This window comes from Lepus europaeus, chromosome 6, assembly GCF_033115175.1.
Source record: "Lepus europaeus isolate LE1 chromosome 6, mLepTim1.pri, whole genome shotgun sequence".
In the NCBI taxonomy this organism is placed as follows: domain Eukaryota; kingdom Metazoa; phylum Chordata; class Mammalia; order Lagomorpha; family Leporidae; genus Lepus; species Lepus europaeus.
This window is the reverse complement of record NC_084832.1, coordinates 65,306,617-65,334,290: the sequence shown is the minus strand read 5'-3', so window position 1 is coordinate 65,334,290 and position 27,674 is coordinate 65,306,617. Positions and strand designations below refer to the sequence as shown.

At 39.1% G+C, this 27,674-nt stretch overlaps 1 protein-coding gene across 3 annotated transcripts in view; it reads left to right on the top strand.

Moving 5' to 3' along the window:
• The first annotated feature begins 1,881 nt into the window (after positions 1 to 1,881).
• INTS6 (integrator complex subunit 6) overlaps positions 1,882 to 27,674 on the top strand; it is a 105,067-nt gene continuing 79,274 nt past the window's right edge. For 2 of the 3 annotated variants that reach the window (XM_062194246.1, XM_062194245.1), the window contains exons 1-4: positions 1,882 to 2,495; positions 2,858 to 2,935; positions 3,721 to 3,870; positions 24,238 to 24,327. In XM_062194246.1, the coding sequence (XP_062050230.1) occupies positions 2,385 to 2,495; positions 2,858 to 2,935; positions 3,721 to 3,870; positions 24,238 to 24,327 (429 nt within the window). In that variant the 5' untranslated portion in view covers positions 1,882 to 2,384. Of the gene's footprint in view, positions 2,496 to 2,659; positions 2,727 to 2,857; positions 2,936 to 3,720; positions 3,871 to 24,237; positions 24,328 to 27,674 lie in introns of those variants that run through there. The other variant, XM_062194248.1, reaches the window with a different exon arrangement.

Below are 27,674 nucleotides of genomic sequence, written 5' to 3'. Positions count from 1 at the left end.
AATTTGCCTATTGCAATAGAATGGATTCTTATCTTCCATCTATGATTTCAGTTTGAGGAACAAAATGGCACAGCTTAAATATATGAAGCTTGGACAATGTTCTTCATCACTCCAAGTGATAAATTTCTCTCTTTCCTGAATTATTTAGTATCTAATCACTTTCTACGTTGGAGTAGCTAATAATACATATGAAAAATATTCACCTAGAAAACCGTAAGCTCACTGAAGGCAGTGGCCACATTTTACTCATTTATTTCCAGAAGGCCTATTTCACAGTAGGTCCTTAGCAAATACTGGCTGCAAGACCTGTACTCCGTCATAATTTTTAGTCCAAATACTCTTACAAGTATCCATACCTCTTCTGTGGTCCACACTTACAAAACACTTTTCACTGAAATAGCCTGACTATAAATTAACAAAAAATCTCCAAGGTTGTCGTAAATATCGGGAAGTTTTGAAACTCAAGTTTAAAAAAAAAAGAATGCCACAACGTTTTCTGTATTATTAGGAACAATTTCTTTAAATGATCAGTAGGCACATAAAATTTCAAGATTAAAGAACAAAATCTGGAAAGGACAGGCTAACGGGAGGCGTCCCACAAATTAGCTATTCCTACAAAGGCCCCTTAATTAAGTCTCTTAACTGTATCTAAGGCAGTCTTCATTTTGTCAGCGAGTTCGAGGAAGCTGTTTTTCTCGGAGCAGATTCATGACTTCAGGTAAGGTAGGGGCTTGACCGAGACTGCTTCTCACACACACGGGTTTTGGAGTTGGAGGGGCTGCTTGTAAGGGAGGGTGCTGGGAACCCCCGTCACTGTGTTATCTGGGCAAGTTCATGTCAGGTTTTTCACTTTAAAGTGAGGGCAATGGATGATTTGCTAAAGTCCCTTTCAACTCTGCAACTGATATCCTATGACCCTGAGTAAACAGCTTGGAAAAAGTCTTTTTCTCTGGGGAGGAGCAGTTAGGTGTGCTCAGGATAAAAAGGGTAGCAAAGCACTTATCCATAAGCTCCAGTCTTTCCCTAGGCCGTTCCGGGGTTCGGCGGCTTTCTGGGCGCCCCTTCCGACGGCAAGGCTCCGGGTCTGTCGAGCGCCGCCCTCAGCCTGTCGGCCGTCGCCCCCGCAGCGCCCGAGGCTGCGAGCGAGGCGAGGCCCTCGGGCCCACTCCCCAGCGGCAGCGGAGTGACTCGCCGCGATTAGTCCCCGGTCATAAACAACCTCTCACTTCCCCTCCCCCGCCCCGGGCCCGCCCGCGCGGGGCCGGCCCTCCCAGGCCCGGGGACCTCCTCCCGCCACCGCGGGTCCCGAGCCTTCCTCGCGAGGGCGGCCGCGGGCCTGCCCGCTGCCCTTCACCGAGGGTGTGTTCACTTTACTCAGCCCTCCTCGGTCGTCCACGTTACCAGCGACCTCGGAGGGCGAGCTGAGGACACTCTCCATTCGCCTTCCTCCGACCCCTGTCACCTCCAACAGCCAAGGAGAGGCCAGCGGCCCTGACGCGCAGGCTCACAGTGGCGGCCGCCCTGCGCGCGCCGACGCAGCCCCCGCCCCCCACCTCGCGGTCCTTCCGCGGCCAGTCCCCGCCCCTTCCCAGAGCCCGCCTCCGCGACGGCCGGCCCGCCTGCTCGTCCCTCGCGCTCGCTCTCGCGCGCACCCGACGCCCCGCCTCCGCGCATGCTCGATAACAACCCTCAGAGCCGGCCTACAAGCAGCCCCCGCCCCTGACCTGTTTGAATATGCTAATGAGAGCCTCGGGATCAGCCAATGGAACTGCGGGGCGGTGCGTCACGTGGCCCGGGGACGTGTCAGGGGGCGGAGCCCCCGCAGCCCCTACCCGAGTTAAAACCGGAGTGTGAGAGAGAAAAGCGCTTCAGTAGCGAGAGGGGCTGAGAAAGTGGTGACACCGCCGGGGTGCGGAGGGAGTCCCTGAAACTTCTCCCAACAGCCCCAGGGCCAATCTCCCCTCAGCCCACTCCCCTCTTCGCCAGCTCCCAGGTCCCCACTCCCTGCACCGGGGGTGGGGTGGGGGAGCCAGGCCCGTCTCCCGCTGGGACACACACAGGGGCCGGGAGCGGGGACGGGACCCCCGAGGCGGGGGGGACGGACCGACAGACAGACGGCCGGGCGCCCGCCCCAGCGGGCAGGCAGGCAGGAGGAGGCGGAGGCGGGGGTACGACGGGGAGGACTGGGTCTGGGGAGTTTCCTCTCAACTATCGGGGGAGAAACTCCCCGCAGCCGGAGGAAAGACCCAGACGGTGTTTTCCTCCCGGGGGCCGCGCTCCCCCGCCCCGCGTAGCGGCGGCCACTGCCGCCGCCGCCGGCGCCTCCACCTCTACCATCTCCTCTTTCTCCACCACCTCGGGCCCCGGTGTCCCCGGCCAGCACTATGCCCATCTTACTGTTCCTGATAGACACGTCTGCCTCTATGAACCAGCGCAGCCATCTGGGCACCACCTACCTGGACACGGCCAAAGGCGCGGTAGAGACCTTCATGAAGGTACCGACTGACCGAGCCCGGGGCGGAGACCCCGGCCCGGCGGCCCGCGGGCGGCAGGGTGGGGGAGGGCGGCCGGGGGCGGCGGGGCGGGGGTGTCGGGGACCTGACTGCGGGAGCTGCCGGGCTCCGGGACCCCCTCCCCCACCGCGCGGGCGGGCGGGCGGGCGCTGCGAGCCGGGCTCGGCCCGGGCCCGGGCTCCGGCCCCGGGGCTGCTGTGTGGGGAGCGATCGGTGTGTGTGGGGCGGCGTGGAGGGGCGGCCGCTGCGTGTGCGGTTACTGTGGGGGGGCGGCGGGGGACGCTGGGCGCCCCTTCCTCGCCTCGTAACCTCGCCTCTGTGCTTCCCTCTCGCCCGGCCCGCAGCTCCGTGCCCGGGACCCTGCCAGCAGAGGAGACAGGTATATGCTGGTCACTTTCGAAGAGCCGCCCTATGCTATCAAGGTAACAGCCCTCGCCCTCCCCCTTCCCTTCCTTCCCTTCCCTGTTCCTTCCTCGCTCGCCCTCCCCGCCCCCCCATTCACCCTTCATTATGCTCCCCTCCCCCACCCGCCGCGCTCCCGGGGCGGAGGGCCCTTCCCCTGCGGGCTCCCACCCCCTCCCCCGCTCGGGAGCGTCCCGGCGCGGCGCGGACTCGCCGGGCCACCGCCGTCCCCTCCCCGGCCCGGCCCGGCCCCGCGGCGGCGGCGGCGGCGGCGCTGCGATCAACATGGCCGACATTTCCCCTCCGCGGCGTGAGCGGCAGCAATGAACTGTGGGGGATATTTATTCAAGTTAGCCCGAGTGACAGCCGGGCCCGGCCGCGCCGAGCCCCGGTTTGCATTAAAGGGGAATCGGGCGCGCCGATGGGGGCTGCGAGGCTGGGGCTGCTGGGATTCGCCCGGGGAGGGCCGCTGGAGGTTAACTTCCCCAGTGCCGCTCCAGGCCGCCTGCCCCTAGGACGTTTGCATCCCCACGTTTTGAGTGTTAGATGAGGTAGTCGATTTCCCAGTGTGAAGTTAGAAAGTGTGCAGGCTGCTGGCTACCAAAGGCTGTAGAGCAGGCAGGTTGCTTGCCGGCCACCTTTGGCAGAGAGTTTCCTCAGCGGCGATAACAGTATTAACACGTTAACCCAACCATGTCAACCCAAAGTGAAGCAGCTACATGGTGCACGTCAGATTGTAACGGCTGGCCGTGTGCATTTAGCGTTACAGGAAGAAAAAAAAAAATTCTCACGTTTTTCTTTTCAGGCCGGATGGAAAGAAAACCATGCAACGTTTATGAATGAACTGAAAAACCTTCAGGCTGAAGGACTTACGACTCTTGGCCAATCCCTAAGGACAGCTTTTGATTTATTAAATTTAAATAGATTAGTAACTGGCATAGACAACTATGGGCAGGTAGGTTGAATATTAAAAGTGGAAAAATAGTTGATTTTTCTTGTGGGGAAAAAGAAAACAGCCCAGTCCCAAACTACCTAAGGTGAAGTGCAAGTGTGGAACATTTCAGAGTAAAATACAGTAGTATGCACATAGTACAAAGGTGAAGCTCTGACTTACTGTGCATGGTTTTATATCCCTTAGTTTCTTTTCCCTTAAAAGGCATTTGTATTCAGAAGTAGAATCTGAAGTCTTTGCTGTAGAGTTTAATGTGAATGTGGTTTTCATTCCTTGAAAGTTCAGGGGAGACAGGCCAGGGAAGACCTCGCACCTCAGCATCCTCAGTTGCTCTGATCCTCCATCCTCAGGCAGGTGTGCAACTTTAGCAGTGGCTAAGTTGGACTTAGTTGTCAGTGGTCTTCATTTCCATATGAGTAAACATGGTAGAGGGAATTATCCTGTTGGTTGCATCAGGGTTTAACTTAACCCTGTGTTCTAGTATTGTGTGAGTTCTCTGAAAGGTAAGATTTTTATGGAAACACAATAACTGGCTGAGTAAATTACGGTTTCTTCTTCTTCTTCTTCTTTTTTTTTTTTGACAGGCAGAGTGGACAGTGAGAGAACAGAAAGGTCTTCCTTTTGCCGTGGCCGGCGCACCACGCTGAGCCAAAGGCAGGAGCCAGGTGCTTCTCCTGGTCTCCCATGGGGTGCAGGGCCCAAGCACTTGGGCCATCCTCCACTGCCTTCCCGGACCATAGCAGAAAGCTGGCCTGGAAGAGGGGTAACCGGGATAGAATCCGGCGCCCCGACTGGGACTAGAACCCGGTGTGCCGGCGCCGCAAGGCAGAGGATTAGCCTATTGAGCCACAGCACCGAAAACGATTTCTTCTAATTAGCAATAATTGCAAGAGGAAGTCTGAATTAAATTACAGGTCCAGAATCCAGAGTTTTTACTTTTTTTAATTAGAAAAACAAAGTCTAAATCTGCAGACCATCGAGGAAAACAAGGCTGTCTGGAAAAGAGGACAGAGCTTCCTTGACACCCCCCCCCCCCCCCACCGTCTCTGTATAGCACTTGTATCTGAGTGTGAGAGAAGCTTTGAATCACAATGATGGTTCACTAAGGAATAACGCAAGGTGATCCATATGACTTTTTAGGATATTGTTATCTTAGAATTAAAAAGACACTGAAGAATGTGTAGTGTTATTCATAAGCACAGAATATTGTACACAAGAGTTAAAGTCTTTCATTGTAGTACAAAGCACTATTAAAATTGTGCATTTAGGGGTTGTTTTTCTTTCTCAAGTTCCATTGTACACCCTTTGCGTGAGTTTTGCACATTTCTGGAAGCAGAATTGTTTCTGTTTTAGAAAATTTTATGACTTTTCTTCCCGGGGATAACTGTTGAGCCCCTAAGCAACTTTAGAAATGGTTGAATTTAGTCCCAAAGCAATTACAGTATACATTGCTATTTAGAACCATTTGCCAGGTTGCACTTCCTTCATTTAATTAGGTAAATACGTATTTTCTTATCACTTTAGTTTTTGTCTGTGTTGACAAAAACTGTTTTGAACTCTTAATAACTTAGCCTTGAACTAAGCTTGCCATGAACTTTTGGGTTTATGTAAAAATTACAATGGATTTTTTCCTTCTCATATTCCTTTGTCGGATAGAAGCTATACAGTCTTTCACTGCTAAAACTTTAAACTGCCTTGAGTTCAAAGACACATTGAAAAGTAGCCATTATTTGGTTAGCTGACTTGATTGTCAGTATATAGCAGAACTATTCATTTCTTCTTGTTCTGCATCACATTTCTAGTGGGAAAAGTATTTGGACACATTCGCCTCAGTATTAAAATTATTTCTTGGGATACTTCCGTAGAAAACTGCTCCTAATGGAAAGCCTGAGGATGTTTGTAACTTAAACCTGTATTTTCCTTTTCCAGTTGCCATCTTCCACAGAGAACACTTTAATTTTTGTCTGTAAAGCTTATAAAAACTTTGAGGCTGAAGGTGGTCCTTCTATACTGTTGCTACTTCTTTGACCAAGAGAAGAGCCTGGAGATTGGGATGTTTTTGCATTTTAGGGTTTATTAAGTCATCAACAGGGAGGGATAATGCTCAGTTATTTTGATGAATGAACAAAGATGCAAGAAGTAATACTAATGCTTATATCCTGATTGGTACATAAAAATGACACAAACATTAAAGTAATTGAAGAAGCCTGAATCTCTGAACAAAATAATTGAGTAAAGTTTTTGATTAGAAGAAAATATTTTTCTAGAAGATTTTTTTCTCATAAAATTTTATCACATTAATTTAAATATTTCACATTTTTTATTCACAAAGCAGGGATAAATGGTCAGGAATTTTGGATGCTTCAAATATTTAATACTATACACCATTCGTGTGTTCTTTGTAAAAGCACTTTGTATCTACTTGTTTTCTATGGAATACCTTTGTTCTATAACCTCAGTGTTTTACATAAATACTTCCCCTGTATACTAAGAACTTTGGAACCCACAGTACCAACTACATGTATGTAATCTCAGGTAGTGAAGGAATAAGAAAAGGTAAGTTAGATGGAAGACAGCCTGTCTGTTTTATAGAGCATTTAGAAAAGTTTATACAATTATTTTTTTAAAAGTCTAAATATAGGTTAATGTGTATCTACTTGTATATTTACCTAGATAATCTTCCAGCCCCACACACATGCACATATATGATTTTCCATAATCAATTACAGAATTACAAGAGTATTAGTGTCTATTCCATCTGTTAATTTAGTAGCATACACACAAATACGTTTTTGAGATTAACTAGAGTACTACAGAATTTATAGGGCATCTGTAAAGAAAAGTAGCTGAGAAACAAGAACAATTCTTATTCAAAGTTTTCCTCAAGCATTTTGGATAGCCCACTAAAAATTTTTTTTTTACTGATAGAAGTCCCTATAAATATTTAATTTTAATAATCAATACCATTTGCTGACATTTCTACAGTCAGGGAGTAATGTATAGCCTGTAATCTTTTCCTTTCTAGCACTATCTTATTAAATTGCTTATCACTGCAGATAAATTTGACATTTTTTCACATGTTCAACAGTTTCAAATAATGCTGATCATTTGAGAGTCACTGAAAATCTGAACCAGTATTAGTTTACAAAATTAGTAAATGTATAAAGTTTTAGGGCTTTCATTAAAACTTTGTTAAGTATATTTTAGTTTCATGTTGTTCCAGACTGTTCTGTTTTTCCCTCGATGTTTTTAACATCGTCATTTCTTTCTTTGGAAAGTTAATTTCCATTTTGAATTAGCTGCTAAATCTTGTTCTTGCCTGTAATTTTATTTTGTCACTGGTCTGACTCCACACCCTTACTTGTCAGGATACTAGTAAGGAATAGATTGTTCCAGGACTTAGAATGGTACCTGATTTATTATGTGCCCTCTGTTAAGATAATCCATGACCAGTATCCTAAATGGAGATGAAATGTGCTTAATTTCTTGAGGATTTTCATTGGAAATGGTGACTTTTAGATAAAATCTTGGGGAGAATAACTTTAACAAACTTTATTTTTCAGCATAAAGATGTGTTTATAAATTTAGCAGATAGTCCAGGTAGAGTTCTAATATGACTACTTTTTTTCCCCTTAACCCAAGTAATTCTCCTTCAGAACTAAGATGGTTGAAAATACAGGCTTCTCTTTTAATGTTGGCAGGTGAAGTAGTGAAAACATGATTCCCATTTGGGTTCCCTAAAGCTATCAACTAAGAATTTGGTATTTATTAAGCTATAGACATCTTTTCAAAAGAAAGTAGATTACTAAACCTGGTCATACTGGCTTGACTATGAACTGGAAACACTGGTGAATAACATTTTGTAAATTTAAGTTCCTTAATTAAAAAAAAAAAGTTGGAAAAACATGTGACAAAAAAATTGTATTAACCAGTTTTATGTGTGTGGGTCAGTAGTGTTAAGATGAGGGGCTCTTCAGAAAGTTTATGGAAAATGTCTGTAATGAAAAAACTATACATAGATTTCAAATTTTTTTTTGTACAAAAAAATAGGCATCTTTTAATTCCATTTTCCCAGAGATTTTTTGAAGTACCTTTGTATTTTCACATTGTTGTACAACCAGTATCCAGAATATTTTTGTCTTGCAAAATTGCAACTCTGCACATTAGGTATAGCTATTCCTTCCCTCTCCACCCACCTAGCCCATGGCAGTGACTTTTTGACCACTCTAGATCCCCAACAAAAGTGGAATCATGCCATCCAGTTGTCCTTTCATATTTGCAGGTTCCACATCAATGGATTCAAGCAACTGCAGATAGAAAATATTTGATAAAAAGTTGAGTCTGTACTGATTTTATGCAGGTTTTCCCTTATTTTTCCCACGATGATTATTTATGGAACAGTTAGGTGGTATTAGGTATGAAAGTAACTTAAAGATTATTAACTTACATGGAAGGATGTGCATAGGTTGTATACGGGCATCCTTGGATTTTGGTATCCATGGTGGAACCTGGAACCCATTCTCACAGACACTGATGACTGTGTGTGTCATTTTGTGACTTGGCTTATTTCATTTAGTTTAGTACCATCAAGGCCCATGTAGTAGCTTGTGTCAGATTTTCTTCGTGTTTGAGGCTAAATAAATTATGTTTTATTGTATGTATATACTACATTTTGCTTATCCACTCATCTGTTGATGGTCTCTTTGGTTGCTTCCGCCCCTTGGCCTTTGTGAATAATGCTGCAGTGAACATGGGTGCACAAATTTTTTTTTTTTTTTTAAGATTTATTTTATTTATTTGAAAGAGTTACAGAGAGAGGTAGAGACAGAGAGAGAGGTCTTCCATCCACTGGTTCACTCCCCAGATGGCCGCAATGGCCAGAGCTGCACCGATCTGAAGCCAGGAGCCAGGCGCTGCTTCCAGGTCTCCCACGTGGGTGCAGGGCACCAAGGACTTGGGCCATCTTCCACTGCTTTCCCAGGCCACAGCAGAGAGCTGGATCGGAAGAGGAGCAGCCGGGACTAGAACCCATCCCATATGGGATGCTGGAGCTTCAGGCCAGGGCTTTAACCTGCTGCACCACAGCGCCGGCCCCAGGGGTGCACAAATCTCATTGAGATCCTGCTTTCAGTACTTTTGAATATATACCCCGAAGTGGAGTTCCTGGATGATACACTGATTTTTATTATTTGATGATGTACCATACTGTTTTCCCTAACAGCTGCATTTTACATTCTGACCAACAATACATAAGGGTCACTTTACATCCTTGCCAACACTTTTTTTTGTTTTTTAATTTGAAAGGCAGAATTGCAGAGCAGCAGAGGCAGAGAAAGGCCTTTCATCCCCTGGTTCACTTCCCAAATGGCCACAACGAGTGGAGCTGGCCAGATCTGAAGCCAGGAGCTTCTTTTGGATCTCCCATGTGGGTGCAGATACCCAAAGACTAGGGCCATCCTCCACTGCTTTCCCAAGCCATAGCAGAAAGCTGGATCAGAAGTGGAACAACCGGGACTCGAACCGGCGCCCACATGGGATGCCAGCACTGCAGGTGGCTTTACCTGCTATGCCACAGTGCCTGCCCCTAATGTTTTTTTTTTTTTTAAATAAGCCATCCTAATGGATGTGAGGTGATAGTTAATTGTGTTTTTATTTTCTCTGAATTATTTTTTATTTTGAACATCTTTTCATATTTTTTGGCCATATATATACTGCCTTGGGAGAAATGTCTATTCAAGTCCTTTAGTCAGTTTTAAAATGTTTTGTTGATGTTGTTCTAAAAATTCTTTTATATCTGAATGTTAACTCTTTATCAGATATATTATTTGCACAAATTATCTCCCATTCTATACTTTGCCTATTTTGTTCTGTCTTTTGATATACATAATTTTTTAATTTTGATATAGTCCAATTTACTTTTGTTACCTGTACTTTTGGTGTCAATCACAAAGTTATTATTAATTTCAGTGTCTGAAGTTTTTTTTCATATTTTTAAAACGTTTTGTCGTTTTTTTACCTTATGCTTAGGCATTTAACCTGATATAAATCTAATCAAAATATGAGTTGATATATAGCTTCTTCATCACCGTTTGTTGAAGAGCCTGCCCCTTCTCCGTTGAACAGTCTTGGCAAGTCCCTGAACTTTTAAGCTACCTAAAAAGTATTTTTGACAATTGATGAATAGAGGACTCTGTAGACAAACTTAATGTTTTCCTTCCATCTTTGTTAAGAGAAGAGCAGTCTGAAGAAATGTGAGAATTGGAATCCCAGTCTTGACCTTGCCATTGAATTACCATATATCATTGGGAATTACATTACCACTCTGTACCTCTGCTTCTTCCTATTCCAAATGGGTAGTCATGAAGTCATTGTACCCTTTATTAGAGTCGATGAGAGATTTAAGTAGGTTGGCATATTTAAGATATACTTTACAAAGTGCTCAGTAGATACAAAGCATAATTTTTTCCCAAAAGATTATTTTTCTTCTACTTTTGTGTATTTTCAGTTTTATATTTGAAATTCCAGTATAAAAATCTAATGGTATTTAAAGCTAATTTTATTAGCATTTTATGTGTATATTTTTCCTTGGGCTTTTTATTTCATCCTAAGGAAAGTAGATATGAAAGAAAAATAAGTAATATAACTTGATCAAAGTTACACCAGCAATAGTTGATAAGCATGGTGTGGGGTTTTAGAAGAAATATGTTAAATGATAGCAAACTTTAAAGAACAGGGATGATGTTTTTAAAAAGACCGATTAAATGAAAACTGGATCTGAATAGTTTGACAAATCAAAAAGTCATTCTTTTGCTGGTAACACTGCTGTGACAAAAGCATGTGTTTTAGGGTTCTTTCAAATAGGGAGCTCCCCCTAGTGCGTTCAAGATGAGTTTGGTTTTCAGGGAACCTTTTAGGAGCCCTTCTGTTGGGTGAATCAAGGGATATTTATATAAGATTTGAGTAAGCTCAGAGTAGCATCAAATGGATATTTGATTTCCTCTTGAACATTAATAGTGGCAGTTTAAGTGAAAAATATTTCATGGCTTGAAATTTTCCTTCAGAATACTTGCCATAACATTTCTAAATAATTTTATTCATTAAATACTGGTTTCTAAAGAATCAATATTTCTGGGTTGTGATCTTTCAAAAGAAAATGAAAAATAATATTCTAAAGACTTTGCATTCTTAATTAAAAGCTATCTGAAACAAGTCCTAAGTACAAAAGGCAAAAATAAAAGTTTTATTTTCTTTTCATATAAGAGAAGTGAATAATTATGTACTAAATTATATGGAGTAAATTAAAAGACCAGGAACAAATCTAATATTTGAATGAAAGAATTTCACTTATTCAAGAATTTTGAATAGACCTAAGGCTATTTGTGATTAGAATAGACTAAAAGAATTGTTGAGCTGTGTTCATGTCTTGGAGTTCTCCAAAGAGATTATATACTATTTTATAATTTGAAATGCTTTCTAAATACTTAAAAGTTGTTTTCAGCCATTATACCCATCACTCAAATCTGTATTCTAAGTAAAATGTCTTTGTATGGTTTTATATACTAGCCCTGTGTTCCTTTCTTTAAAAAAAAAGTAACTTATTTTATTTTTGCTTGCTCTTTTTAATATATATAATTTAGACATGGTTGCTAGACTATAAATGAATACTGAGTTTTAAAATGAATTTGTCTTGATTTGTTTTTTCCCTGATTTAAGTCCCCCAACTTTTTGATTTAGATTTAGTTTAAAATCACAAATTGTAAGTGCGAAGCTTTGTGATTTTTAAAAAAGATTTATTTGCTTAATTTATTTGAAAGTCAGAATTACAGAGAGAGGGAGAGCCCTAGAAGAGAGGTCTTCCATATAAGGATTCTCTCTCCAAATGTCTGCAATAACCAGAGCTAGGCCAGGCAAAAGCCAGGAGTCTGGAACTCCATCTGGGTTTCCCACAGGAGTGGCAGGGGCCCAAGCACTTGGGCCATCTTCTACTGCTTTGCCAGAATCATTAGCAGGGAATTGCTGTGGAAGTGGAGCAGCCTGTGTTTGAACTGGTGCTCATGTGGGATGTCAGCATCGCAGACGGTAGCTTAACCCACTGCTCCACAACGTCAGCCTCAATGAATTTTTATATATATTCTTGAAAGCGTTGTAATTTGTATCCATTGACAGAACTTTTCATTAGATTTTCTGTTTCACATATTTTATAGAGCTTTAGAATAATGTGATGCTAGAAATTAACTTCATTTTTCATCATTTTATAGGTTGAGAAAGTAAGGCCCAGGAAGGCTAACATGCTTACTTCATATTTATAACATATTTTAAATGATTTATTTGTGGAACATTAGTTACAGATTTTGTTAGTAATTTTTATATTGTTTAGGAACAAATTTTATATAGAGATAGACCAGTAGATCTGAGTTACTTTCTTGAGTTGTGTCTGTAAGTTGTACAATATAAATTCTTTCAATTCCTGTTTGAAAAATCAGTCATTTCATTTTGACATTATGTTACAGTTAGCCTTTTTGTAACATTCTATCTAAATGCTGTTAGTTACATTATTAGCCTCAGTTGGATTCCTTCCTCCCCCTTGTTTAGAAAAAAGAGTAAGAATGAGAGCATAGTGGATAGGATTTTCATACATTGTTATTTAAAGGCCTAGATTCCATTATATGTAGATATTTAGTGTACTTTTTGATTGTGTATTTCATAATTAAAATTTCTGATAATAGTTTACTTTTCCAATGTAGTATGCCAACTAATATTAGGACTATAGATCTTAACTTTTCACCTGGACAGTTTTACACTTACTTAACTACCATGTTTTTCTTTGACTTAAAGAAGTTTTTGAAAATTTTTGAGCATTATAGCTAACGATTCAGAAAACTGACTGGCTCTATCTATGAATTCTTAATCTACCTGTGAGTTCTGCCAAGACATATAAGCTCTCAGCTTCAGTTTCCCCATTAGGAAAATAGAATGCTAGGATGTATCTTGCAGGATGGTGGTGAAGATTTAGTGATACATAACAGTTTATTGTTGAACACAACCTGTTATCCTTTTGGTGAATTTCTGTTTGAATTTTAAGTATTGAAATTATAGGTACAGAGTTTTTTTGTATCCTGCTTTTTTTTTTTTTTTTTTTTTGTTTTTGAACAAGCAGTGGTGATATTGAAAGAACTGCTTTCTTACAGAACTGGCTATGCTTGGTCCTGCCACTCACCAACCTATGTTGTTTTGATAAGTCCTTTAACCTCTCTGAGGTTCAAATTTCTCATCCTTAATTTTCGAAGGATTTTGAAATACTAATTGTTAATCACCCAGCCAAGTGCCTGGCATCTGGTAAGATTCAGGTGTAGATGGTTGCCATCCCAATATTGTGGTAAACACTTACAGGCTAAAAGCTTTCTGATCTGAAACTTTATACAAAAACAGTCAACTTGTCCCGTAACCTGATGTGTATCTTTGAGAAGCAGCTAGCATAGCTGTGCAGTGGTTTAGCTGAAGTAAAATTTCTTGTCATGGCGCACGTGGTGTTTTTTGGCTTTGAATTGAAGCTCTGAAGATGGCTCTGAAAATTCTTTTTTTTAAAAATGTTTTTGATTTTCAAAGAAAGAAATGTTTTAACTTTATATATAGAGAAGAGCCCATTTCTAGGACTTTACATGTTTTAGAATTCAAGTTGGTGATGGCTGTAATGGGGTGGATATAGGGGAAGATGTTCCTGTACAGAAGAAAGGTCAAATGTAAAAGGTATGATCTTTCTTATAATTTGTCTTGTAGATATATGTGGGGAAAAATATAAGAGGAATAGCCTGAGAAAGCTGTTTTATATGAAGATATTTCTTTTTTTTAGGTCATCTGTGCTTTGAAATTTGATTATTAGTATATTGAGAGAGAATTGTATGTGAAACACGTTAACCTAAAAATCTTGTAAGATTCCTTGTAACAAAAGGACAAATTTATGTTAATCTTGAGATTAGTGTTAACAAATGTATTCTAGTCCTATCTATATACTATTTAAAAAAATAAAAAGCATTTGTTTGGAGGGTGGAGTTAGAGAGAGAGAGAGAGGGAGAGACAGATCTTTATCTGCTGTTTGACTCCTCAAATGGCCACAACACTCTGGGCTGCACCAGGCCAAAAGCCAGGAGCCAGGAACTCCATCCTGGCCTCCCACATAGGTGACGGGCCCATGCTCCCTTTTCCAGGCACATTAGCAGGAATCTGATCAGAAGCAGAATAGCCAGGACTTGAACTGGCACTCCCATAATGTAATGCATGCAGGTGTTCCAAGCAGTGGCTTAACCAGCTGTGCCATAAAGTCCCTCCCTCTTTCTAACTTTATTTATTTGAAAGGCAGGGTAACTGATGAGATTTTTTTTTTTTAAACTATGCCTTAAAACAGTATGCCATTTTAACATTTTTCTATCCATTAGTTTTGCCCAGTTAAAGTGTAGGACTCGTGATGAAGGTCCTTGGAAGGAGAATATCATCTACAAAACTTTATTGTTTATGAAAACAGTTCTGAGTATGTGATAAAAAGAAGTTGTAATATTAATTACTTGGTGATACATTTTATAACTAGTACATGACAAGATCGATTCTGGCATATTAAAGGAAAACTTCTCTGTCTCAAAACTAGTGCCCCTGGTTAGTCATTAGAAAACATCAACAAAGTTTTGTGGTTATTCTGGGGTTTCAACAGTGGAAACTTCCAAATGGAATTTTGAAAGGTTCAAAACAATGGATTGTTTTACATAAGGAGTTGAAGATGATTAGGCATGCAGTGTGCAGTGAAAGGTTTGGCTGCATGAGGCTGGGTGATGTGAAGAAGGTTCAGTCTCCAAGACACAAGGTACAGTCCTTCATCAGTCCTTAGTAAAATGATATCTAGGTGGCCTCTGACACTGCCTGAGTTGTGATAGTCCTTGGTCATTTATGTACTTTGGTGGGTAATAATGAATAAAAAAATTTGATATTACTTGTACGGTTTTCTCAAACCAGTTAAGCTAGAAAACCTGAGATTGCATCCAGATGATTGGGCCTAAGTGAGGTAATAAAAAGAATAAGAGGTCTTTATTCTAAATCTTACAGGAATCCAGATTGAGTAATGTCTTATCCCAAACTGGATTATATTGAGTGCAAATCCTAATGTAAAATGGTAATTTGTCATGTCCTAATGAGGTAAAGTAATATTCTGAAACATGTAGTGATTCTGTACAGTCATCCATATTTGCTTCTTGGAGCATATTTCTAAGGTAAAATCATTGCTGAATTTGTATATATAGTTAGGAAGTCTTAAAATTCTTTAAAGGATGAAGCCCAATATTATATGCTTAGATTTTTGTTTCCCAAAATGTCATCTGTTTTGAAAATTTAAAATCTGTAAACATTTGGGAAGGTATTTAGCACAAATATCACTTAATGTTTGAATCGGAATCTAACAAGAATTGATTCCTGGAACTTTTACACGAGTCTGTAAACTTAGTGGACTTAGAGGAACTTAAGGTATTCCTTAAAAATCTTACTGAATTGAGTTACTATCAATTCTTTGTTAGAAAACTAAAAATCCACATTTACTTTTATTTATATGAAGCGAAATCCCTGAAATTAATCTTGTATTTGTCTTACCAAATTAAATTAAGGTAGGCCTTCAACCAACACAAGTGGGTAATAATACACTGTCAGTTTTCCCAAGTTCTTTTTATGAATTATTACTATTTGGTTTATTATTTAATTCGAATTCTAGGATAGTATTCCTTAGTCATTTTATTAGAATATATAAGATTGCCTCCCTGTACTTTTGCTCAAGCCTTATTCCATGTGATTTTAATGCTGTTATATTTTTAATATAAGGAATTATTACATGTTTAAATAAAAGAATTGATATACAATTGTATAATGAAAGTAATAGAAATTCTCGTATTTTAGGGTGGATCTTTTTTTTTTTTTAAGATTTATTTTTTATTTGAAAGAGTAACACAGAGAAGGAGAGGCAGAGAGAGGTCGAAAGGTCGTGAGGTCTTCCATCGCTTGTTCACTCCCCAATTGGCCGCAACGGCTGGAACTGCGCCTTCGAAGCCAGGAGCCAGGAGCTTCTTCCGGGTCTCCCACGAGGATGCAGGGGCCCAAGGATTGGGCCACCTTCACTGCTTTCCCAGGCCACAGCAGAGAGCTGGATCGGAAGTGGAGCAGCCGAGACAAACTGGCGCCCATATGGGCAGCTTTACCCACTACACCACAGCTCTGGCCCCTTTAGGGTGGATCTTAAACGTTTTCTGTGGTTACAGATTTAATGTATCTTAAAATACTGGCTTTTTATTCACTAGCAGATTTTTTAAAGTTTTATTTTGGCATATCAAACACATTTTCATTTTAGAGAATAGTTGTTTTGAATGTATAATAAAAGTCTTTGGTTAAAAAGAGTTGAAGCTTTATAAAAAGTTATCCAGTTGCTCACTTGCATTCTTCAGAGGCAATGCATGCGTGGTTCACCAGTTTCTAATATATCCTTCAGAGATGTTTTATGTGTATGTCAAAGGTATTATTTTGAAAGCATTAATTTCTTTTTAAGATTTATTTATTTATTTATTTGAAAGTCAGAGTTACACAGAGAGAGGAGAGGCAGAGAGAGAAAGAGGTCTTCCATCCGATGGTTCACTCCCCAGTTGGCCGCAATGGCTGGAGCTGTGCCAATCTGAAGCCAGGATCCAGGAGCTTCTTCCTGGTCTCCCATGTGGGTGCAGGGGCCCAAGGACTTGGGCCTTCCTCTACTGCTTTCCCAGGCCATAGCAGAGAGCTGGATCAGAAGTGGAGCAGCAGGCTCTTGCTTCAGGCCAGGGTGTTAACCCACTGTGCCACAGAGCCAGACCCCCCAAAGCATTAATTTCTTAAGATGAATATTTTAAAGTTTGACATCAAAAGATGAACCACACCATTTGAAATTTTAACAGTAAAAGTAGTATTGCTGAATTCTAAAACAAACAACATTTCCAGTTCTCATTTTGGAATATTGTATTTAATATAGACTTGTCAGGCCTTTAATGACTTCAATAATTATATTTTGTTTGGAATGTCTAACTAATAGTGTGTTTACCCCCTAATTTAATGAACTGCCTTAAATACTTTAAAAAATTAACAGTATTAATAATGTGAATAGACAAATATAACTAGCACATCAAAACTATAATTTCTTAGATCTTGTTGAGGATTAATGGAAATGGAACTGATTAGAGGAAAAGATATGATCTAAAAAATCATCTGGTTGTCTTGCTTTGAAAAGTATGAATTAAAAGAAGCTTCTTCAATTTATATAGTAGTAACTTATTATTGGTAATTTTATCACTAATAAGAATTTGGATATGAATTGGATCTTATTTGTGCAATTTTAGAACTAAGCTTAAAGTAGGAGAACATTTTTATATTTTGTAGTTTAATACTAGCTTTATGGAATCTGAATTTTGACAAATTATATCACCAAATATCAGGAAATGTTTCTAAATGAATATGAGAGTTTCTTCTATCTTATAGCAACATATATTGGTAGAGGAAAGTGGGTAGATAATACACATTTCATTTCTTTAAGATTTTTACTGTCTGTGTAGATCCTACAAAGATAATAATGAAGGGAACCTAGAGATGATCTAGTTTAGTAGTGTAACCATTAGGAGGTTTTAAACAACAGTCCTCTGACATGCTTGTCCAGTATATGTATAAGTGTTGTACTTATCTCTTAAGGTGACCTTTTTCATCTTTTGGCTTGTTGCTGGTTTTTATTTGAATCTGAAGTTTTGTATTGAAGAAAGCACAAAGTATTATCTAATTTTTTTTTTTTTTTTTGGCTTGGTGCTAATCTGTGGTCTAGGGATATATATTTTAATGTCTAATTTGTTAAATTCTGTTGACCATCACTTTTCTAGAATATAGTTAAACACCTGACCAGTATAAAACGTATGGATAACTGAAAGTTTTGTGATAGGAGAGCCAGAGAGCTAACTCTTGGTGCACATTTTCTCTTTAGTAGAAGTCTTAAGTCATGGGAAAATTGTAGTGCCCATAGGTGCTTAACTGTGCTTTACAGATTATTCAAAGAACTAGCATACGTGGTGGAATGCCTTGGCACTGGAAGAAAAACAAGTTTTGCTGAATGCTCAGGGCTGCTTTCTCTTTGTTTCAGATTAGTTATGGCCTCTTAAAGGTGCAATAAGAGTCCCAGGCTCCCCCTCCCCATTTACATTTTCTTGAGTAGAAACAATCTTGAATCTGGAATGTAGATTAGTTTATATTTGGGGAAAATTACCTTCTGTTTACATTTTCAAAGTAACTTGTTTTAATATTGAGAAACTTTTTTTTTGTAAATAAGATTGAGGTGGACAATATCTGCTTACCTTAATTCTTTAAATTTTCTCACTGAGATTTTTTTGCCTTAATTGAATTAGCATCATGGTAATCAATTGATGAGAGAATGATAATAGGAAATCTTAAGTGAAGTGAGTTTTTACTTTGTAATACTGTGTGGCAATATTCCTGTACTTGAGGTTTTTGGCCAACACTGAAATCAGATTTTTCTAAATGGAAAAAATTTCCCATTAGGAAATAGCTCTAGATGCAGAACATGTTTTACAACTATTTTGCATTATATTTTTTAGGGATATGTTTGGATTTCTTTATGCTAAGAATCACTGGTCTGACAGTGAAGCTTGTGAGTTTATTCTGCCAATGGCAAAAGTAAACTTCTAGTCCCTCTACTGGCTGCCTTTGATGTAGCAGCACTTATTTTTTTTTAATTAAAAAATTTAATTAGAAAGTATATGGCTTACTATAATTATGATAAAGACTTTGTAACTTTATGACAAGGTGAATATCGAGGAAACTTCTAGTGCATTGGCCCTACATCAAGTGACTTTAAACACATACTCAGAGTAAAAATTTATAAAGTAATTACACTTTTTTTCTTTCTTTTTTTTTTTTTTTTTAACAAAGCTGTTTAGTTTATTCTCATGAACACTGGCAGTTAGTATTTCACTGTGAACTGAACTGGCAGTTTGCAATCTCACAGGCCTGGGGGAGGGGGCTAAGAGGGGGTTGGGTGGGTGTGGAGGCGGCTGGTCTCTTGGGAAAAGGGGCTTGGTGGAGGGAGTGGAGGTGGGGATGGGCCCTACAATCTTTTTTTTTTTAATGTTCATGGGTGATGATTCTTGTTTGCGTTCCCTCCTGGCTCCCAGGGTAGGGGACCGTGCAGGTCAGGGCAGTGCAAGGAGGGAAAGCTGGCCGCCAGGGTGGCTCCTGGGCTGAGGCACAACACTGCCCTTGGCTCTGCTGCTTCCCTCCAATAATTGCTCTCACCTACAAAGATTTGCGAATTAGTAAATCGTGTAGTCTTGGTAATAACATTATATACCAGTGACTGCATGACTCTAATTTAGGCTTTGAAATGTTAAATTTTTTGTAAAACAGGAAAAAAAACTTATACTAGCATGCAACTTAGAACTGTCTTTGTTTTGTGGATAAATAATTCAGGAAGAGAAAGATGAAAGTTGTTATATTGGGCAACCACCAGAATAAGTATATGGTAAAAGCCAGGGGAGAAATAATGCAAAAACATAAATAAGAAAATTTTCTTGGAGCAGTATGTTTTGCTCACATTCGGCCTTCCTTAAGTTACTCATGCTTAAGTAAGTTTGTTAATTTCAAACATCTATATAATGGTTAGGGGCCTTTTCTGCTGAAAAAATTAAAATTTTAATATGTAAATTATACAAATCATTCTGATTTTTATAGTTAACTTGCTTAGTGTGATTTTTTTTGGCTGAAGTCTTCACTTAGGAATGGCTCTTAGACATGGTAGAGAGTATTTAAATTTTTGCAATGAGAATTATAGTTTTTTTAAAGATTTATTTATTCATTTCAAAGAGTTACACAGAGAAGGAGAGGCAGAGAGAGAGGTCTTCCATCTGCTGGTTCACTCCCCAATTGACCACAATGGCTGGAACTGCGCTGATCCGAAGCTAGGAACCAGGAGCTTCTTCCAGATCTCCCACGTGGGTGCAGGGGCCATCTTCTACTGCTTTCCCAGGCCATAGCAGAGAGTTGGATCCGAATTGGAGCAGCCAGGTCTTGTACATTGCCCATATGGGTTGTGGGCACTGCAGGCGGTGGTTTTACCTGATATGCCACAGTTCCGGCCCCGAGAATTACCATTTCTTTACAAAAAATTTTTCATTTATCTTCACCTGAAGTTTTCATAATTTAAAGCCACTGAAGAACTTATTTTGTATTGTGTTTGTAAATGTACTCTCTGAAAGTTGGTTAAGTTGCATAGTTTTTAAAGTTATCTTTGTAAAGTTATTGTTATATGTTATGCTTTGTTTCAGTGTATATATTGATTAATATATTTAAAAAATGGTGGGTAGAAAATCATGGAACAGAAAACCACCTATTAGAGGGACTGTCAGTCCTATTATAGGTACTTTTACTGCAGATAGACTATATTAAGAAAACTAATTGGTTGTTAATGCCATGCGTTATTTGGTGAATATTGCACAGTCAGGTTGCTGTAGAATTGTGTCCAAGAGAATTCCGGGGCTACTGAGACAGCCGTTTAGATGATGGTGAAAGGCTGTGTGATTTTGAGTCGACAATTTTATTTAGGTTCTGGTGTATATAGTTACAGCATTTAATCTCCCTGAATGTGTTACCTCACCAAGCTTTTTAGGGTCAAATGAAATCATGTTAAGTGCTCTGATCATTATAGTAATTTCAAACACGGCCTCTGCAGATGGTGTTATGTGTAAAGCTCTAGTAAAGTTTCAACTTAAAAGTTTTGTTTTATTGTCTTAAGAAAAGGTAACTTTGATTCTAGTGTTCAAATTTAGATTAAATAAACTGAATAATTCAGACTCTGCTATGTTTTAATACATCTTAACTTGATCTGTATGCATTTTATTTTATTTTTTTAGATTTATTTATTTGAAAGGCAGGCAGAGTCAGAGAGAGGGAGAGAGAGATCGATCTTCTGTCCACTCCCCAAATGGCCACAATGGCTGGAGCTGAGCTAATCTGAAGCCAAGAGCCAGGAGCTTCTGAGTCTCCTACGTGGGTGTAGGGGCCCAAGCACTTGGACCATCTTCCATTACCTTCTCAGGCGTGTTAGCAGGGAGTGGAGCAGCTGGAATTCAAACTGGTGTCCATATGGGATGCTGACACTGTAGGAGGCAGCTTTACCTGCTATACCACAGCACCAGCCCCTGCATTATGATTTTTTAAAATGTGTGTACAGCTGTCCCTCACTACTCATGGGGAATTGGTTCCAGGACCCCTGCAGTTACCAGACCTGTGGATGTTCAAGTCCCTTAAATAAAATGTTGTGTTTATGTAAACCTACACATACACTCCCATATACTTTAAATCATCTCTAGATTATTTATAATACCTCATGTTAAAATGCTATATAAATAAGTTGTTGTATTGTTTAGGGCATAGTTATAGGAAAAAAGCTCTGTACTTGTTTAGTACAGACTCAATTTTTTTTTCCAAATCTTTCCAATCTGTGATTGCTTTAGTTTGTGGATTCAGTATCCGTGGATGGGGACAGCCAACTGCATTAGTTTATAGTTATCATCCATAAAGGTCTAATATGATAAGTTGCTTTTTTTAATTATAATTATGAATTATTCTGAAAAATAATTCTCAAATGTGCTTATACAGGAATAAGAGTTGGATGAATGTCAAGGCTTTTGGTCAGAAAATCTGACTTTGATTTAGGGTAAAAAGAAGTTATACAGAAGACCCTACTATAAATATTTCATCCTTCCTTGGGGAACTTTAAAGAGCTTTGTTGATTTGTTTTTGAAAGGCAACGAGTCAACAAAAGTAGTTTTATTTTAAGATTAGGAGCAAGATAAAATTATTTAGAAGATATCTGACATTTTGGTTTCTCTATCTTCTCAGTTTTTGGGCTAAAATGTTAGTGTAGAGACCGAGGAAGAAGATAATTACTATAAGTACATATGTTTATTATGCGTAAGAGTAGAGATGATCTGTCATGTACCTAACACAATGCCTGATTTAAAATAGCCACTCAATAAATAATTGAATAGCTGATATGAATGTGTGGTCAGTTAGATAGTGGGTAGACATCAGAAGGAGGCAGTGCTCCTTTAAATACCATTGTAGCCCAACAGATTTGTGAATTGCTTCGTGTCGATTTTGGTGAATGCTCATTTACACTGTGATAAAGTTTATATGCATGTATATTATTTAATTTTTTATATAATTTATTTTTATTTATTTGAAAGAGTTACAGAGAGAGGTAGAGCCAGAGGAAGAGAGCGAAGTCTTCCATTCCTCTGGTTCACTCCCCAAATGACCACAACGCCCATATTGGATGCTGGTGCTGCAGGCTGGGGCTTTAATCCACTGCGCCACAGCGCCGGCCCATATTTATTTAATTTAAAATTTGAAAGCTACCACTGTTAGAATTTAGAGAAGAAAGGAGCTGTTGCAGAGGGCCCAGGTAACCCAGTGAAGTCTTCATACAAGAAGAGAAAGACTTAAACTAATCCTTAAAGAATTAGTAAGAATTGGATAGGTTGTGATCATGGAAAAGGAAAAGCATTTTAGCATGTTTCTAGTTTCATGGAAAGACCTAAATTATTAGAGGCTATTCATTTTGGGGGTAATGGCATAAGGCAGAATAGTATAATGTAATGTTTCCTAAAATGCATTCCATTTAACATGTTACAGAAGAGGAAGATAGGATAAAAAGTCATGTTTTCTTCCTGTGATACTCTTGTGACCTTTTAATGCTGCAATGTGCTCAAAATCTTCTAGATTATATCCAACATATTTTAAGTTCATTTGACTAAAGTAAATATACTTTTAAGTTGTATGGCTAGATCAAAACATTTAATGTGGGTGTGGGTGGTTAGTGGAGCAGTTATAAGTCACAGCTTGGGGTGTCTGCATCCCTTATTGTAGTGTCTAGCTTTGAGTCCTGGCTCTACTTCTGATTCAGCTTCCCACTAAAGCACACCTTGAGAGGCAGCAGATGATAGAGCCAGTCCTTGGCTTCCTGCAGCCCATGTGGGAGGCCCAGGATTGATGTCCCAGCTCCTGACCAGCATAACCCCAGCCTCATTTATTGCAAGCATTTGAGGAAAATCTCTCTCTTTCAAATAAGTAAACAGAAAAGCAAAACAAAACAAAAAACCCAAAACATTTACTCTACATGATGATTAAGTTGTATTTATGTACTTAGTATGAATTCAATAAATATATACTATAATGCACTAGCAATTGGGAATTTTATAAATGTATGACAAAGGCTATAGAATCATAGAATATTATATACATGTAACTCTTCTACGTTGTTGTTATTCTAAGCATAGCTTGTGGACATGTTAGAAATGCAGAATCTAAGTCTCCATCCCAGACTTCTGAGTCAGAAACTGTATGTTATCAAGATCTCCAGGAGATTCATATTTACATTAAAGTTATATATTGTTCTGTATCATGTCCATAAAAACTTCATTTACTATTTGCTGCCAATAGCAGCAGAGAGTTTGATACCTTTGATTTCAAGCATAAAGTTTATGCTCTTGAAATTTCTGCCCTTTGGTCTTAGTTTTATCTTATTGTTACATAGGATGTCACTTGGAACTGATCGTAGTACTTAGTTTGGGTGGGTCAGAGAGCTCAATGAACTGAAGTTTTACAAAGCTTATGTGTAGAATCCTTGAGAGCCCTGTGCCATTGTGTTCTTTGTTGTTTAGTGTTTTTCCCAGTCATTTTCTTTTGGTTACTATTCTTAATTTTAACTTTTTATCTTGGATAATTATTAAATTTTGCAAGGTTCATTGTAGCCCTAGTATTGCCATGAAGTTAACTTTTGTAGTTTTTCCACCCATATACATAATTACTTATTTAGACATTTTGTTTATAGGTGAAGATCATGGTAATATTGCCTTCCTCTTTAAGAAAGTTTCTCAGAAAATAGTCTTTTATTTAATGTAATTTGTAGTATCTAAAAAAGTCTAGTATTAGGATTGAACTATTAGAGTCTCTTAATAAATTAAAAAGTGCTTTTAGGTATATTAATATAAATGTTTATTGTAAAAATTAAATAAATGTGAAATTAAAATAATATAAAAATATATAAAGAAATCAAAAATCCACTCAATCCTGCTTCTTCAGAGTTAACCATTTTAGTTTTTCTGAACCAGTTTTTAAATAAGCAGGTATATATTGTGTGTAAAATTTTTTAACAGGAAGGAAGTATATGCTGTGTTCTGAGAATTGACTCCTTCTACTAAAAAGAAATTAAGCCAGTGTCTGAATCTTAATAGTATCAATGTGTTTTTTTTTTTACTTTAGGGAAGAAACCCTTTTTTCTTGGAGCCAGCAATAATTATCACAATTACTGATGGGAGCAAGTTGACTACTACCAGTGGGGTACAGGAAGAGGTAAGTTATGCTTGTATCTCACGGAATATGCAGATGCAGATGAAAAAAATCTTTATTTGTGTAAGCAAAGTAGGATATTGAACACCCTGAATAGGTTCTCTCTTTGATTATTTGATGTAGTCCAGAATCTGTCTCTTGGGATCCATTTACTTTTTTTGTTTAAAGGGGTAGCCTCCATATGTTCTTATATAGGAGTTCCTTCTGTGAAATTTTTTGTATGTCCTCTATTACATGCTTGCTTATGGAGTTTATATGAGGGGGACAGTGTTAGTGCATTATTGTATATTTTAGTAAAATGAATTTTTATTTTAGGTTTTAAAAAATGGAAACAGCATTCTAATAATTTCTTTCCATATTTCAGTAGATTATCATGTGCATTCTACTGTGGGCCCCCAAGACAGCCATGCAGCAAACCCAAGAGTGGGTTAAGACAGGAAAAGTCATGACTTTTGAGCATTTTTATTTATCTAAGTAAAATACAGTCTAAATAATTTATAGCTCCCCCTACGTGTTTTCTCCCAGCATACATTTTATAGAGATGTTGTGTGTGGTGTAGTAGGAGGGTGAATGCAAGTTTTTTATTTTTAATTTTAACTTTAAGGTGTTTTTATTGTAGTATTCAAACTGATTTTGGACATTGTGTTTAATTTTTAATATTACTGATGTAGAAAGATGATTGCTTAGACTATTCTTTTTACTGTTTGCATTTGCTTTAGAATCTTACTTTTTAATTCCTGTGACTTTCATAAGGGTTTGATTGAATGGGAAAAGTATAGATTTTAATGTCATTTGTGTGACATTGTGTAATGTAAATTGGACTCGAAATCAGGACACATGGTTCAGTTACTTTTCTGGCAATAGATTTTTGTACCATTCACCTAAATTCCCCAAGTTTCTGTTCTTATCTATGAAATAAAGGTAATTGGCTTACTTTTAAGGTTCTTGGATGTCTGAAGTGAAATAATGTATATGCAAGTATGTGGTAGACTGTAAAGAAAAATGCGTAGTATTTTGCTCTGTCATGAGGTATTAGAACCAGTAAAGAACTATGATTTCCTTATCTTGATTTGGGGAAGGGAGCTAGAGTTGTTTTGTGTGAGCCATTGTTATTAAAGGGAATTCAGGATATAAGCTGAAAAGTTTAGGTGGATTATATACTGTGTACTTCGTAGCCTTGGAACACTCCATAGCTGAACTTAATGGGTTTTGGACTTTCTTAGTCTTACCTGACATGTAGAGCCAGTTATGATTCTGGCACTATCAGGAATAGATAGACATTGAATTATATATGTAAATAAGCAATAGAAATATCACTTTAAATTTGAAATTTCCATGTTGATGTTTCCCTCTAAATAGAACTCATGGTAATTAACATCTTCATTCAGTTTTGCTTTGTATACATTAGAAGTCTTTTGATTATTTTGTCTTTATCCTGAAGGGTTTCAGTTGAAAAGTTACTTCTGTTTTCTGTTGTGAAATATTCTTCACATGTGAGGTTATCCATTCAAGGTGCTTAGTCTACTGCCTTTGAAATGTTGTTTAGGCTACAGTATATTTTGTTCCCATATATCTGGATCTGGATTGTAAAATTTGTTTTGTAGGATCTCTTTTATCTTAAAAATCTCTTGAAATATATATGCATATTAGAATTGCTTACTCCTCTTCTAGGTCCTTCCTTGGAAAGGATATTGGAGAAATGTACCTATGTGTTTGCTAGCAAGATTGGGAAGATTTTCCTGTGGGCAAGGATCTTTTACTTTTATCTTCTACAATATTTAGCTCAGTCCAGAGAACATACTTTATATTTTTAAAAAATATTAAGTATAGATGTGGTTGAGTTGAATGTGATAGTCATAGTCATCAAGTTCAAAATTGATTATTGTTACTTTTTTATGAAGTAGAAGGATCATTTGTTTTAAGGAGAGGTTTATTTTCATTATGAATGGAATGTACTCCTCTGAGTTGTTTTGGTGTGGGAGTATCTTTAGATTCATTTTTTGGGTGGCAGTTTGCAAATGTACCCCAGATGTGTATGTTGATGAAGTTTGATTTTTGCTAAAATGTGGAGAAATGTTGCAAAGTACTCACCCAAGTAGTTAAATTATGTGATTCATTTTTTTTCTTTTTATTTATTTATTTATTTTTAAATTTTTTTTTGACAGACAGAGTGGACAGAAAGAGAGAGAGACAGAGAGAAAGGTCTTTTTTTACCGTTTGTTCACCCTCCAATGGCCGCCGCGCTGGTGCGCTGCGGCTAGCACACCGCGCTGATCCGAAGGCAGGAGCCAGGTGCTTCTCCTGGTCTCCCATGGGGTGCAGGGCCCAAGCACTTGGGCCATCCTCCACTGCACTCCCAGGCCACAGCAGAGAGCTGGCCTGGAAGAGGGGCAACCGGGACAGAATCCGGCGCCCCAACCGGGACTAGAACCTGGTGTGCTGGTGCCACAGGTGGACGATTAGCCTATTGAGCCGCGGTGCCGGCCTAAATTATGTGATTCATTTTTTAAAACCCCTTTCAGTTCATAGAAAAACAAAGATTTTCTTTTGTATGTATACATATGCATGTTTATGAGTGCTATATATGATCAATATTGTTGTAATTTCTACTAAGGAATAATAAGCAGAATTTTGTTTTTATATCTTCTCTTCCAATCTCCTAACCTTTGCCTTTGCCAGAACATTAGGGATGTGTATATATAATTCATGGGTGACTGTGTGGCGGCTGTTGGTGTGACCTATTACTATTTATGGAGTGGTATGTTCTATCCGTATGACACTTTGCTCAACAGTCATGTCATCTGACGTGATATATTAACTGTTCTGTTAGTGCTGTTTTTTCAGGAATAAGTATTCCTGCTGCTTTAAAATCATTCTTTGATCATATGAGAAAATATAAAGCTAATCTAGTCTTTTTTTTTTTTTAAGATTTATTTATTTATTATTCAAAAGTCAGAGTTACAGAGAGAGAGAGAAGGAGAGGCAAAGAGAGAGAGAGAGAGGTCTTCCATCTGCTGGTTCACTCCCCAGATGGCCACAACGGCCGGAGCTGCGCTGATCCAAAGCTAGGAGCCAGGAGCTTCTTCCGGGTCTCCCATGCGAGTACAGGGGCCTGAACACTTGGACCATCTCCTACTGTTTTCTCCGGCCATAGCAGAGAGCTGGATTGGAAGTGAAGCAGCCTGGACTCGAACTGGCACTATATGGGATGCCAGCACTACAACAGGCGGCTTTACCCGCTATACCATAGCGCCTGCTAATTTAGTCTTACCTTTTATTTTACAAATGAGGAAATTGAGATCCAGAGAGAAAAAGGGATTTGCTTAGGGATAGTGTTTGTTATTGCCAAT